This window comes from Trachypithecus francoisi, unplaced genomic scaffold (genome assembly GCF_009764315.1).
Source record: "Trachypithecus francoisi isolate TF-2019V2 unplaced genomic scaffold, Tfra_2.0 Contig01461, whole genome shotgun sequence".
NCBI lineage: Eukaryota > Metazoa > Chordata > Mammalia > Primates > Cercopithecidae > Trachypithecus > Trachypithecus francoisi.
Window position 1 is genome coordinate 13151991 of NW_022681433.1, and position 15264 is coordinate 13167254.

The 15264-nt window shown below is 37.8% G+C and overlaps 1 protein-coding gene across 6 annotated transcripts in view; it reads left to right on the top strand.

Moving 5' to 3' along the window:
• Positions 1–15264, top strand: part of KATNAL1 (katanin catalytic subunit A1 like 1) — a 131181-nt gene that overhangs the window by 93730 nt on the left and 22187 nt on the right. For 4 of the 6 annotated variants that reach the window (XM_033236220.1, XM_033236192.1, XM_033236229.1 and 1 more), the window contains one exon: positions 514–6632. The exons of 1 other annotated variant lie outside the window; for it this stretch is intronic. In XM_033236220.1, the coding sequence (XP_033092111.1) occupies positions 514–712 (199 nt within the window). In that variant the 3' untranslated portion in view covers positions 713–6632. Of the gene's footprint in view, positions 1–513; positions 6633–15264 lie in introns of those variants that run through there. One more of the 6 variants, XM_033236201.1, reaches the window with a different exon arrangement.

Sequence of the window (15264 nt, forward strand, 5' to 3'; positions counted from 1 at the left end):
TCAAGAGAAACCCGAGTTTATGCCTTTAGTTGCCTGCAAATACTCCATGTAGGGAATTCCATGTCCACTGTATGTGGATATTCATGTTTCAGAGAGAGTGATTCGTGGCTTTATTCCTCTGTTTAGGCTATAGACAAACTGGTCTGTGATTTGAATTATCTTAACATTAGCCATGTGTTCATTTCCAAGTGTACAATTCAGTATTTCAAAATTCGACTATGGTTTCCTAAACTTCTTGGCTGTCTTTGAGGAGCAAGTGGGGAAAATAAAATTCAGTACTGTTTGAGCTTAACTTAGACTTTTAGGGTTCATTAACTGTACATTTCATGTTTCTGGTTATTTGCATCCTGTTTTAACTTCTGCTGAACCCCCAGGATGTTTCTTAAGTAGAAAATTCTAAGAAGCCTCATAGAAAACATATAATCTTTTGATTGTTTTTTCATAACTTTGTTACAATTGAAAGTGTTTAAAACGTGCAAAAATTACTGTTGACTGATTTTGGTGTGTTTTTAGGGATGCCTCTTTAATGGCAATGAGACGGCGTATCAATGGCTTAGGTCCAGAAGAGATCCGTGCACTTTCTAAAGAGGAACTTCAGATGCCTGTTACCAAAGGAGACTTTGAATTGGCCCTAAAGAAAATTGCTAAGTCTGTCTCTGCTGCAGACTTGGAGAAGTATGAAAAATGGATGGTTGAATTTGGATCTGCTTGAATTTCTGTCAGCTCTTTAATTTCTGGTATTTTTGTTTATAAAATATGAAGAAATTCCTGCAATTTTTAAAAAACAGATTTGGAATTTTTTTCAGTGGAGTGATTTTCACTTAAGGGAAAAAAAACATCTAAAACTGTGAAGAATACTAAATGTAGTTGAGAAATAATTCAGGACGAGAGTTTGCTGGTCTCCCTTCCTGGCTTTGTACTGGTATTCCACGTATTCCTGCATTAATATTGCACACCCAGACCAGTCTATCAGGAAGGCTGAAGAGAGGGAGCAGTGTGCTATTTTAGGAACTTGTTTACAGAAGATTTAGAAATACCCCTATTTCTCATTTGCAGTTGTTTTTCTTTGTTTTTGTTTTTATTTTTTTCCACTTCTTTGCTCTGTCAACATGAGGGACCTATCTATATAGGTTGACTTTTAACATCAAAATTGGATTCGTGTCAAACTCTGTATTTATTGTTAAGAGAAGAATGACAGTGTATTTTGGAGGAAATAATGAATTTACTGATGAAACCTTTAGAATTTATGACTTACTGTTAGGAGTCTGTCATATGGTTAGAATTTTTACTTCCCCTGCCGCTGCCATTTCTTCTACTAGCTACTTAATAACGTCTTGAGCTTTATTGAGGAATATTCTCACGCTCTGTGGTATTTGAATCATTTTGCCAGGTCATTTCTCTGTCTTTAGTGTTTTTTTGCTGGTGCTTCTTCTACTTAATATGGAAAGGTGGGAAGAATATTGCATTAGATGTAATTCTTCATTCTAGACTTCCAAGTTTGTTTTCACTTTTCTTGTGTGTGCGAAGGAGTCTCACTCTGTCACCCGGGCTGTGTAGTGCAGTGGCATGATCTTGGCTCACTGCACCCTCCGCCTCCTAGATTCAAGCAATTTTCTCCTGTCTCAGCCTCCCAAGTTGCTGGGATTATAGGTGCGCACCAGCATGCCTGGCTGTGTTTTCACTTTTCTTTCAATATGTTCAAACAAATGTATAGCCATTATTTTTCTCAGCTCCAACATTGTTTGATTTTTGTTGAATTCGATTTTAGTATTTGAGATAAATACTTTTGCGTTCTAAACAAATCCACTCTCTGTGGCTAACACAAAACAAATGAAATCTTTATAGTATTCCAGACAGCTCGTTTAACAAAATAGCATTGTACATAATGAATGATGTTCATTTGAAAATTCTAAAATTTGTCCTTCTCTAGGTTGAGAACTTTTACACGCAGTAAGATAAGGATAGAAATCTGACATGCTCACTCAATGCAGCAGGAATTACACCTTAGAAAGAAGCCAGAAAAAGTGAATGGCATATATCCAATCACAAGTAAATGATCCTGGCGTTAGTTTTTATGATTACATGTGTCTTATTAGGCAATTTATGCTTTAATGGTTAAGCTTTTAAAACTTTGTATTTGATAACATCCTGAATTCTCAGTTTTGAATAGCACCTACTGGTTTAAAACTAAAAATAATACAGCTTTTTGGACACTTAATCAAGATACTAAGAAGGTTTTTTTTTTAAAAAAAAGAGATTGATTATTTTTCCCCACTAAAAACTATAAATGCCTTATGTTCTTTTCAGATAACTTAAGTCTTACTCTAAACTCCAGTATTCATCTGATGCTGTAACTTGCCCTTCTTTGTGAGACACAGATTATAAGATGCCAGATCATAAGACAACATGATTTTATTGTAATTGAATTCTTCCTAAAAACTGAGAGAAGTTTCCTTTTATTAACTTTTAAAATAAAGAAATAAGTAGTTTCATTGAGATTATTTTGCAAACTATTGCCATTCAGAAATGTCCTTTTTTCCCCCTGAAGTTGTGGGAGCCATCACTAAAACATTAGTCTTGTGATTGTTAAAACTTGTTTGTATTGGGTTGGTGCAAAAGTAATTGTGGTTTTTCCATTACTTTCAATGGCAAAAACCGCAATTACTTTTGCACCAGCCTAATGGTTGTTTAGTGAGATCTTTTCTGGGTTTTGTATTAATTATCTTGGTGTGCATTTAATTATTTTTCTGAATTCATGGATAATGACATAGTAATTGTGATTCTTTTAATACCAGTTAATCAGTATTTGGCAACTCAAACTTCCTAGGAGCTTATCTTTACCATGTTCAGTGAGTCAGCTGTGCTTTGTATTTCCCTTGTTTCTCATTTTGCCCTGTCAGTGGATGGTAAATGCTTTGTACGTCTTAAATCCCTTAAAGGATCTTAAAGACATCCCTCAGGTGTTCTATTTCACTTTTATTTTATTTTATTTTATTATTTTTTTTAAATATTATTTTTATTTTATTTTGAGACAGAGTCTTGCTCTGTCCCCTAGGCTGGAGTGCAGTGACGTGATCTCGGCTCACTGCAACCTCTGCCTCCCAGGTTCAATCCATTCTCCTGCCTCGGCCTCCTGAGTAGCTGGGATTACAGGTGCCACCACGCCCGGCTTATTTTTTTTTGCTTTTAGTAGAGACAGAGTTTCACCATGTTGGCCAGGCTAGTCTCAAACTCCTGACCTCAGGTGATCCACCCACATCGGCCTCCCAAAGTGCTGGGATTACAGGCGTGAGCCACTGCTCCCAGCCCCAACTTCCAATGTACAACACACACACACACACACACACACCACACACACACACAGTCTTTATTTCAGAAGACAGTGTGTTGCCTTACCCAGAATGAGTTTTAGGATTATGGGCGTGAGACAGACACACACACACACATACACAGAGTCTTTATTGCAGAAGACAGTGTGTTGTCTTACAGGTGTGAGACACACACACACACACACACACAGTCTTTATTGCAGAAGACAGTGCATTGCCTTACCCAGAATGAGTGCTTGGATTACAGGTGTGAGCCACTGTGCCCAGCCCTTTTAATGTACATCACACACACAGACACACGCACACACACACACACACACACACACACACTGTCTTTATTGCAGAAGACAGTGTGTTGCCTTACCCAGAACGAGATTGAATTGTTTTCCTTCGTTTTGTTTTGTTATTCTGTGTTGTGGTAGCAGATGCATTATCAAAGGAAAAATATTTGGCTCCTTTAATTCCTCTGAAAACATGAGTATTTTGAGTTCTGCAGCACAATGACTGTAGGACTAAGCTAAGTCTGCTTTGCAGATATCTGATCAGATAGTCCCTTCATTCTGTAGACGTATATTGGTTGGTCCAAGACACAGTGGGTGGGAGCTCTGTGGACCAAGACAAAGCTGAACTAGAGAGTACAGTTCCAACTTGGCAGTTTCTCTAACGGCTCTATATAGCTTTGGCTTCTACTACTGAAACAAGATTACTGATGGAGAGGCATAGTAATCTGTTTGCACTTTGGAAAAATAATATATAAAAGTTTTTTTCCCCTCCTTTTAGCACTTTAAATCTGTTTTGAAATTAGAACTGATATCCATTTGTTTGAATAGTGTGTAACTATTATGGATCTATTTTAATGAACAATTTTTAGCATTTCCCAAGCTGCCTATTATAAGCATAATGTGTTTACTATAAACCTTTTGTTTCATAATTTCTTTTTTAAAGGAAATTAATATTAGTGAAATATATCAAACACCTCTTTAATGGAAGCTGCAACCTTCTAGTGATCCAAGTAGACAATAGATGGTGGCATCACAGACTGTACCTACACACTTTCGGGTCTGACCACTACCTCCTACAATACCGAGCCATTTTGGAAGGGGAAAACGTGGTGGTCTAGCTCTATAGCTTGGGGCTTAATTTCAGCTTCTGAGTGCACAGTTTTTGGGATGTCATATTTCACTCTCAAAACATAGGCTTAGAGCACAAATTGCTCAAAAAGTAAGCAAACCAATACCTGGTGAATCTATGGTCATACACATACATCAGGGGAAAATGTGTGTGTACAACCCAAATTTACAATATGATTGTCATTATTGGAGTTTGCTTTATGTAGCCTGACTCTGTTGAACATAAAATTGTTACTACTCTAGGTTTTGGATAGCCTGAGTTCATTTGAATTCCTTCCTTAGGAATAAGTTTTTATATACACTGCTAAATCTGTGATGAGAATCAAAACAGTAACCAGCCGAGGTAGCTATGATTCACTTTCTCCCCACCCTAACTTGAGATAAAATGAAGGACCTAGGCAAGTATTTCATGTTGTGTGAGTGGACTTTGGTTCCTTCAATATTGCCTGGGTTATTGAGTCTTTCTCTGCCTAATAGTGGATTCCCACTCTTAACATAAGTTTTATCTTATTAATGATAAATCACTTTAGGGTATATTCTGTATGACAGGCATAAAATGTTAAGAGTGAATGCTGGCCTTTTCCAAGAAAAGGCCACCTTAACTCGTATGAAGAAAAGGTCCTAACTATTCTCTTTTATGTATCTTTTTTTTCTTGAACTGTTTTGATTGTATATTTTTAAGAAACCGCTTAATTTGTGATGCACATAATATTTATGTGAACCTAAGAATATGTCACAATAGAAAAAAGAAATGATAGTCGAGGGACATGTTAGGGGGATAAAAATATTTAAGCTTCAGATGTTCTACTCTCATCTACACTGACTATTTTTACAGAAAGCTAAAAACTCTGTTGTAATTATTGTAAGTTTACTTATTTATACGTTTAAATTTGGCTTTTCGTACTTATTTAATTCTTTCGACATTAGCTTTTAATATTTGTTTCTTCATGTGGAAATTGTGTATTTTAATAATCAAATTCTTAGGATAGTAGGTATATTTTTAAACACTCACCTCATTAACAAATAGATCTTTGAATTTTTACTGGGTTTTTTGGCTCCAGACAACTCTTTAGCTTTAACGATATTTCTGAATTCCCAGTGACTTATTAATACAATCAGGAAAGATATTTAGGTAATGTCATAAAATTTATTTTACCTTTCTCATTTCCTGAGAAATTAAATGAAAAAAACCTGGATATTGCTTTATTACCAGCAGTGTGTAGGTTTTTGTACATTTGGAAATTTGGCACAAAAAAATAGGGAATTAGTATAGAGAAGTTTCCCTCTTGTAAAAGGACTCCCATTTGATTATTTGAAACTCTGAAATGCACTTTTACTTTACCGTATCTGAAATGACAAAATATTGCCCTTTGGAAAACCTGATCTTTGCACGTGTAATTCCCAGAGTCTACCTCAGTTTACCAGGCTTAGTTTTAGGCACGAATGAATTGAATTCAATTCAGTTCATCCTCTATGCAGGTTTGTTTCTTTTAGGCACGTCCTTTTCTCCTGCTGTTGCCCTCCTCCCATTAACTTTTCTTTTTAATCTTGAAATTGTTTAAAATATTTCGTCTTTCTTTCCCTAGCAAAGCGTTTATATTCCAAATAAGGCCTCTGTGAAATGTCTGAATTACTTTTCCCTTCTTTGTTGTGGTCAGCTTCATTATTTGGAAGTATTGCATTCAAAGCAGCAGTGTCCAACATGACACACATCTGTTTTCTTACAGTTTCATAAATACAAACTAATGTGATGACCTTAAAAATTGTGGATCCTACATGTTCCTACGTTCATTCTCTGAAAACCTGAGTAACTTTATGAAAACACACAAACCTGGACAAATGTCACATTTTTGTGACATTTTCACTGACCAATGTATATTCATATGATGGTACGGCAGCAGGGAGTGGCTCCCCGTTAGCATGGTTGTGAGTGGACAGTGTCCAGCAGGATCACTGCACGTTATGATGGCTTGTAAGTGCGTTGTTAAGACTTTTGTTTCATTGTTTGTCTCCCAGTATCTTAACCTAATTTAAAGAAAAAGACGTTTCCAAGTTGTATTGATGAAATATGTTTTTCCTTACATTTTGTGCTGCTACTTTGCCAATCTCATTAGCTTAGTTGTGTTTGCGCATAGGTTATATTTGGTAATAAACTTATAGAGTGTTGGTTGTCGTTGCTTTCTTTGTGGTTCATTTTGATCTAGAGTCACGGACACACTTCTTGCCACCAGTGGGAACAACAAACCCCTCACTAGTAAGGAATGGCTTTCCCCAGATTTTTGTTCTCATAAAATCACATATTGTAAACCTGACATTTTGTATTGGCTATGCTTATGCCAATAATTTCAAGGTCGATTCGGGTAAGATGTGTGTTTTTTCAATTAATTCCAACTGGCATAATCAATACACTTGTCTTACTTGTGTAGCACCATTGCAAAGTGGATGTTCCATATGGTGCATTTTCTAGATGACTGAGTCTTACTTTATGACCTCCTCCAAACAATGTTTTTTTAGTTAATAGACTTTATTTTTTTAAAGCAGTTTTAGGTTTACAGAAAAATTGAGCAGAAAATTTGGAGCTCCCATTTACTCACAACCCCCGCCCCAGGTTCTCCTCTTACTAACATCTTACATTACATTAGTGTAGTATATTTGTTATAATCGATGAACTGATGTTGATGCATTATTATTATTCAAGTCCATAGTTGACATTAGGGTTCACTTTGTGTTATACACTTTTATGGGTTTTGACAAAAGCATAATGTCATGTATCCATCTTGACGACAGCAGACAAAATCGTTTCACTGCTCAAAAATTCCCTGTGCTCCACCTATTCATCTTTCTCTCGCCTCCCAATTCCTGGCAACACTGAGCTTTTTACCGACTCTCTAGTTTTGTCTTTTCCAGAATGTCATATAGTTGGAATCGTATGGGATGTAGCCATTTTAGGCTGCTTTTACTTAGCAGTATGCATTTAAGGTTCCTCCATGTCTTCCTCTAGCACGATAGTTCATTTCTTTTTAGCACTGAATAGTACTCCATTGTCTGGATGTATCACAATTTGTTTATCCATCCACCTACTCAAGAACATCTTGTTTGCATCCAAATTTTAGCAATTATGAGTAAAGCTGCTCTAAATGTTCATGTACAGATTTTTGCAAGCACATAAATTTTCAGTTTACTTGAGTAATTATGGATGTGATTGCCAGAATGTATGGTAAGAGTACGTATAGTTTTATAAGAAACCACCAGGCTAGCTTCCAAAGTGGCTGTACCGTTATATATTCCCACTTGCAATGAATAAAGGTTTCTGTTGCTCCACATCCTCACCAGCATTTGGTGTTGTCGGTAGTTTGGGTTTTGCCATTCTAATAGCAATAATGATGCTAGCAAGCCTAACAGCTGGTTCACTAGGTTCACTGATAGGTGTGTAACAGTACCTCGTTGTTTCCTTTGCAGTTTCCAGATGATGTGGAACATTTTTTCATATGCTTATCAATTTGAAACTTTGCTAAACCGTATCACATTTGTTCCTTGAGTTTGTAAACTGGAGAATTGGAACTTACCCTTTTCTTTAGGATTCAGAGTTATGAGGTCAGTCCCTTATTTTATGCCACTCTCTGCAATTAGTGGAGGGGTAGGAGGGCTTTTTTTTTTAATTTCTCTCACTGGTCTTTGAGTTTTGAAGGCTTTTTTTTTTTTTTTTTTTAATCTCTCTCACTGACTGGTCTTTGAGTTTTGATGTTTGCTTTTATAACATTTCCACTGGTCTCTTACCAGCCTTTCTTCCTCTTCCAATGTCCTGTTTCCAGTCTTGAGTGAACCTAGAGAAATAGTTGTTAGGCTTGTTAGCATCATGTGTAAATGAGTACTGCAGTTTAGGGATGAGGAGTGGTGCGGAGGTCTGTTCTTGGGCTCTAATGCTGTGTGTTGTTTCTCTGGGCTCTCCGTGGCCATTTTAGCTTTATCTTTGGATCCCAGAAGTGCTCCTGATGGACCAAGTGTGAAGGAGATATTTTTGCATAATTATGGTGCCATGCAGTTGTGTAATATTTACAACTGGAAGGGAGCTAGCAACAATTTAATTCCATGGCCCCAGCCGGTTTTCTTCCTATGACCATAAGGGAGGTTTCGATCTCTTGGGAGGTATAAAGAAAAAGAATTAGGTTAAGTGGGACCAAGACAGGAGACATTTGTGGCTAGAGCCCTCCCACTCTCCCTGCAGTCCTTTCTCCAGTGCATAGGACCAGTGCCACCTGTGACTGACCTGGCTCCCGTGGCAGAGCATGGCGCAGTGTTGGAGTGTTTGCCCAGAGATGCCAGGAGTTTAAGTAGAAATCGTGAGGGAAGATAGAAGCATTGCCTGGCTCCGTCCCTTCCCAACATCAGCTGCTACCTTTCTAATGATAAGCAGAAAGGCAGGGTGGGCTCAAGTCTCACCTGGCCGGTTCCAACAACAGATGCCCCAAGGCTGGAGGCTGGTCTCGGGTGCTCCTCCCCCTCCCTGGCTGGATGTCACCACTTCAACTGCACCTGGCCAGGCAGACGTGGGGCTTCACCTGGGCATTCCTCTGGCTCCTGCTACACCCAGAACAGGGCAGAAAGGGATCAGGGGATGTGCTCGGTGATTATACCACATGTGCTCGGTGGTTACTTCTTATCCTTTTTACAATCAGAAAAGCTTGATGGGCAACTCTTTCCTAGTTTTACCTATTCTAATGTCTTCTTAAGACCTCCACTGTAAGTTTTGCAAGACTCACCAGCAACCTACAGCATTGAGAGCTGAAATTAAGAGCAAATGACTTGGTCCCCTCATCTTAGAGGTGAAGAGTTGAACCCATGAAAATTTAAAAATATTATGTTCAAGATCATATTCTGACCTGGAAGCAGAACTTATATCCGTTTCTGATCTTGAAGAGTGCTGCAGACAAGGCGTAAAGAAAGCAGGTCAGATGGCAAAACATTTATTAAGGACCTTTAAGATTGTAGCAGGTACCAATACAGACAATTACCTGAGCTGATGATGGTTAAAAGTAAGAAATGTAAGATAAGTTGACATCATAGGATTGGAACTAACATAATATTTACTGTGTGCTAGATACTTTTATTTACTAAAGTCATACATTAGCCCTAAAAGATACATTTATTCTTATTCTTTTTCTTCAGAAGAGAAAACTGAGGCTTATAGAGTGACTTGTTCTAGTTGAATGGCTCCTAAGAAGTGAAGAAGGATAGGAACCTCAGTCATTTTGTATCAGAACCCATTCCTTTGCCATATTCTAAGCTTACTCTCAACAATGTTAAAAACACACAAAAAGCAGTCAATTTTTTAAATGTTGCATTCACCCATTTTTCTGAGGTTATGAATCACTTTTTAATCTTCCCTTTCTCTTAATGCTTTTTTGGTCAGATTTTAGGTAGACTACTGTGATAGGTTCTGTTTCAGAATCTATGTTGATAAGAAAAGAGGGCTCTTGTGGGATTTAAATGAATTTGAGACTATTGACTGCCGTTTGCTCTATCAGAGTGCAAATATATACCTATTGTTTTTAAGGGCAATGCTTAATGAAATGAACTGATCATTCTAAGAAGTCCCAGGAATCATATTTGGGCCCACAACTTAGGTGGCATAGAGCTCTGACAGTTACTTTTATTCCTGGGACCTCCAGCAGTCCTCTGCTGACTGGGTGACAGCTTCAGAGTCCTTAGCTGGACGTGTACTTGTCATCCGAGCATCACCAAGTCATGGAGGGGGCTCATTGTCCGACTTTGAAGCACCAGAACAAAGTTTATTCTGAATGTTCAAATTACTGACCATGGCCACACCTGAACGCCCCTAATCTCGTCTGAATATTCAAAACGTCTGTCACTACATCTTAAATAATTTTTTAAACAAATAACTAACCATGGTATGACTACTGTATTCCATAACAAAAATCCTAAACTATAGTGTTAGTAATTATTACGTAATTAGAGGTGGATGAATTGAACTTCATTTGGAGTTTGTAAAATACCTCAAGCTATTTTTCAAACATTTCGAAATATGTTTTGTAACATTTCTCAGATATACTTTACTAAACATATTTCCTTTAATTTTTAAATCCTTTTTAAAGTGTTTGTTTAAGGGGAAATTTAATCCATGTGTTTCTGATTCATTTACAATGAACTCATCAAAGTTGTTTCTTAAGAATTAGGTTTCTAAGAAGCCTGTGGAACTCTTCTCATGAATTTTGTCAGCCCTTAAAAGCCTTTTTCCAATCAAAACTTTTTTTCCCCAAAGATAAATAAATGTGGATGAAATGTTTTAGTTTGGTTTACAATACAAAGCCCATATTTCAAAATCTAACCTAGTTGTGAATTTAGGATAATAAACTATTCTGCCTTTACCGTAAGAGTTCACTTCGCATGTTGCTCTTCAAAGCAACTAACTGCAAAGGGTTTGCAATAACTGTGCTCTCCTGAAAACAGAACACTGACGTTCCATACTGTCTTCTCAGATTCACAGCAAAGGTGACATAGGTGGGCTGAGCAAACATTAAACTAAGTCAGCTAGTTATTGGGGATCTACCATGTATGCTAAATACGTATACAGTACATGGTCACACATAGACGTACGTGTGAAAATATTTAAGTCATTTTTGTGTGTGTTTACCTGTACTTACAAATTTTAACGAAGTTTATTTTTTATTTTATATTAATAATTTATTGTATGAAGTGGCTACAATCGTTCTCATTTCTATTTAGAAATGTTTTTCGCCTGAGATTTAGTTCAACAGGTTTCTGTTGCCTAGCAGTAGGTTTTTGAGAATAGCTTTTTGTATAGCTTTAATTGAACAGGTTGATTGCATGAAATCATAGCAAAAGTAAGGTCATTGCAGTGAAGGTAAAAGGAGCTATGCTGACAACTAATTGGATAGAATGTCATAAACCACAGTGGATCTGGAAGAGATTTGCAGAAACGTAGCAACAAAAGAAGGGAGTCTGTTCAAGGCAGCTAGAAACTGCATTCAGCAATATTCATGTTAAAAGAAAGGCACCATTTCCTTGGTTCTCATTAGGGAATTGTGTAAAATACATATTTGTTCATCACAAGAAATAATCAGTTCCTACTTTTAGTGGAAACTTTTTCCCTGAGTTGTTTAGTATGGGATTATTAGACAATAAAAACATCTTTTCTGTACTTTTCAACATATAAACTGATTTCTTACATATTTCATTAGTTTGTGCCATGGATGAACTCTTAATATTTTAGGGAAAAACTTTCATGATCATTCCTTTTTAAAACCAGCACTTAAAATTGTCTTTAAATCAAAATGCAAAACCTCTTGCATTAAGGGAGACTTTTACCTTTTACTTTGTATTTTTTTATTTGATAATTATTTACTTTGAAAAAGAAATATAAAATTATAAAGATTTTTTAAAGCAATATTTGTAGAAATCAAATCAGTGTCTGCCCTTCTGTCTTCCAAAAGCCCTTGGCCTAAATAAGAGTCAATCATAGCTCTTCACCCCATTTCATTTGACCCAGAGGGAAGGAGTGTGTTGACCACTGTCACTCTCAGGACAGCGCTCTCCAGGCTTCATTAACAACGCCTCTCCAGCAGTAAATGTGTGAGTTACACACTGTGACTACGTTGGTAGTTTAAGGATACTTGTAAATTATAGTAATATTTGTATATAATTTATAAAAATCCATAAAATGTAGAAATATGAAAGTCTATAATAGGAAGACACTGAAAAGTAATCCTTACTGCTACAAAATCCTTCCAAAAAACATGAGTAATGTTTTCATTGAGAGCCATGACATTAAATATACTTCCTTACTTTTTAAAATCTTAGGATAACAATTTAGGGACAGTGATTTTATTTTTTATTTCAATGCTTAGTTATAATGACCATTACAGCTAAAAATGTAACTTCACAAAGGTGTGTAGATCCAAATGGAAGAAGCAGATCATTGGCTGCAATCTCAAGTAATGAGCTTCGTTTTAAAACCATGCCCACTATGCAGAAGTTTTTATTTGGCTATTTGCATCTTTCTTGATGTCAGTGAGTTATTGCAAATTAATTGAAAGATTGCATTTTATGTTGAATGTGCAGAACCTACTGTACCTCTTCATTTGGAAGATTTTAAAACTGGAAAATTATTTTAAGTTGCACATATTATAGTTCTTAAAAAAGAGGCTCAGTGTTTTTGCCAACAAAATCATGTAACAATGGAAAAATATTTCCCAACATCAATTTGCTTCATGTAACATGGATTTCTTTCATATAGTAATTATTTTCTCATCCCTTTTAAAAAAAAGAATAAAGTTGTAGAGTATAGGAAATAAGCATTTCATTTTACCTAGATGTGTATATGAGCCTGTTACTGTGCACACAGCAAAAATTTAATAAAAACAATAGCTTTGCCTTTATTATATCTGATACATTCTGATATTTTCTAATTGGTTTCATGTTGTAAAATTCCTGGACCTGCCCCAGGAAATTGATTTAATTACTTGTTAATGGTGGACAGCTTGCAATTTCAGACCTCCTCCTGGACTGCAGGGTGCCACTGGCTGCAGCCCTGGTCCTCTCCCAGCTTCCTCTGTGCGGATTACTCAGTGATACATTTGATAAGTGGTCTGGTGAGCAGCAGTGGCCATGCCTGGTTTCCTGGCCACCCGGGGGCTTATCCTTCACCATGCTGTTCCTGACAGGCCATTGCAAGTCTCTTTATCGTTTGAACCTGACCAGTCAGGTTCTCAGGGTCAGGCATTGGGCATCTGCCCTCTCTCTGCCTGCCTCCCTGAACGTCAAATGCCTGGGGATTCTAACTCTGTCCCAGTGGTGGTTTTCTTGATTTTGATCAGTCTAGACATGATAGTTCTTGAAAGATTTAAGACACGCTTAATTTCTGTTGAGTTTTCATTTCTCCTCAGTCTTAAGATTATTCCTGACTTCTAGATATGATATGAATATGTCACTGTTCATTCCTTCTTTTTAAAAAAGTCAGCAGTGATCCCTGTGCCAGTGTCAAAAACAGTTTCTCCAACTGATGTTACAAACATCCCCTGGGGAAGGACCAGGTCACTGTGGTTCTTGTACTAGTATAGGACGTTTAGATAGCTGCCAGCTCCCCAGGGCAGCACAGCTGCTTGGTGACCTCTCCTTGTTCCTGGAAGAGGAATAGGGCTCTTGAGTTACAGGACATGGGACTGGAATCATTCAAGGGAGGACCAAGAGAGGAACAGAGACTCTTAGTCACTAACAGGAAAGTGATAAGGTTTGAGAGTCAGACTGCAAGGAAGAATCAAGGAAGGAGAGGATCGAGTTTTCAAGGGAAAGGAGTGCTTATGTGTTCTGCTGTGACCGCCTGAAGAAAGTTGACAGAAGCTACAAATAGTTGGTCTTATTTGGACAGTGCCTCCTGTGGCCAAAGCACTGTTCCTGCTATTTGACTAGATATTTAACACAAGGCCTCATTTGGATCATGAGATGTATTTGGGTAGTGTGAGCACTTCAACTCTGCAGTCAGAAAACGAATTTATCCTCAGCTCTACCACTTCTAAGCTGTGTGACTTTGGGCAAGTTACTTATCCTCTCTGTGGCTGTGTTATCTATCTCACCTCAGAATGGAGATAACAGGACCTTCCTTTGTAGGACTGTTGGGAAGATTAAATGACATACTGGATTTAAAGTGCTTATCACGGCACCATACAAACCCTTAATGTTAGCTGCAGTGATGTGCGAGGGCTGGTACGTACCAGGCTGTCCCAAAGCCAGTTGTGGAACGTTAAGGAATATTGCAAACCTTTCCACCATTAATAGCTGAAAGTGTAGCCGCCGTGAGAGGATCCACACGTGGAAATCGGCAAACACTACACCAGGGCTTTACCCATCCCCCATCCTCCTGGAAGAGTTAGTCTACCAGCGTATCACAGGTTAGCTCTTTTTATTTTTGTGGGTTTTTTTCCTCCCACTGCAAGTAATACGGGTCCAGGTGTGTAGCCTGGCTCTTCGTCACTCCCTCTGGGTAATATTCCTAAGCTTGCCAGTCGTCATGAACAGGTTTGTCTGACTTTCAGTGAGCCATTTTGGACTCAGTGAATGGCTGTTTTGGTGTCTGCCAAAATTAGGGGCCCCTCTCTTTCCTGAACTAGACTATATACTCTGATACTTTTATTGCAGTGTTACAGAAGTCTTAGGACACTAGTCGTGGACAGGCATATTCCACTTCCCTTTTAATTCCTGAGAAATACAGTCTGAGCTGTATCTAGGCAATATCCACACTGCCTTGAGGCTTTTTCCGGAAGTGGAATTCATCAGTCATCCAGGAGGCTGTGAGTCCCATGATTGGCATGGCTTACCTAGTGGCTGTGGTAGACGTGTGTATGGAGGTGTTTTGCTGAGGGCTTGTGAGAGCTATTTGGCACCTTTTCCAGCAAAGTTGGGAGAGGAAGGCAGAAGAGAGGTTCTGTTCTCACCTATTTTTAATACCCGAACCAAAAAATGGAAGTTGGTGGTAGCACTGAATTAGAACTCTTGCCTCATTTAGCACACTGATCATCAAATTTCTCTGTATCTTCAATAGAAGCAAAGCATAAATGCTCAATAAAGAGGCACTTCAAATAGGGAATTTACAAACATTACACATTGTCTTTCCTGTTGCAGCTGTGAGACATACCTTCTAGAGAAAATCACACAGATTCTTGTGTACTTTGCTTAAGAATTGCAGACTAGAGTCATGATTTGTTAGTCCCATTTGCTTTTCACAAGAAAAAGCATTACATGATGTCCGAGGGTCTCAGGTTCCATAACGG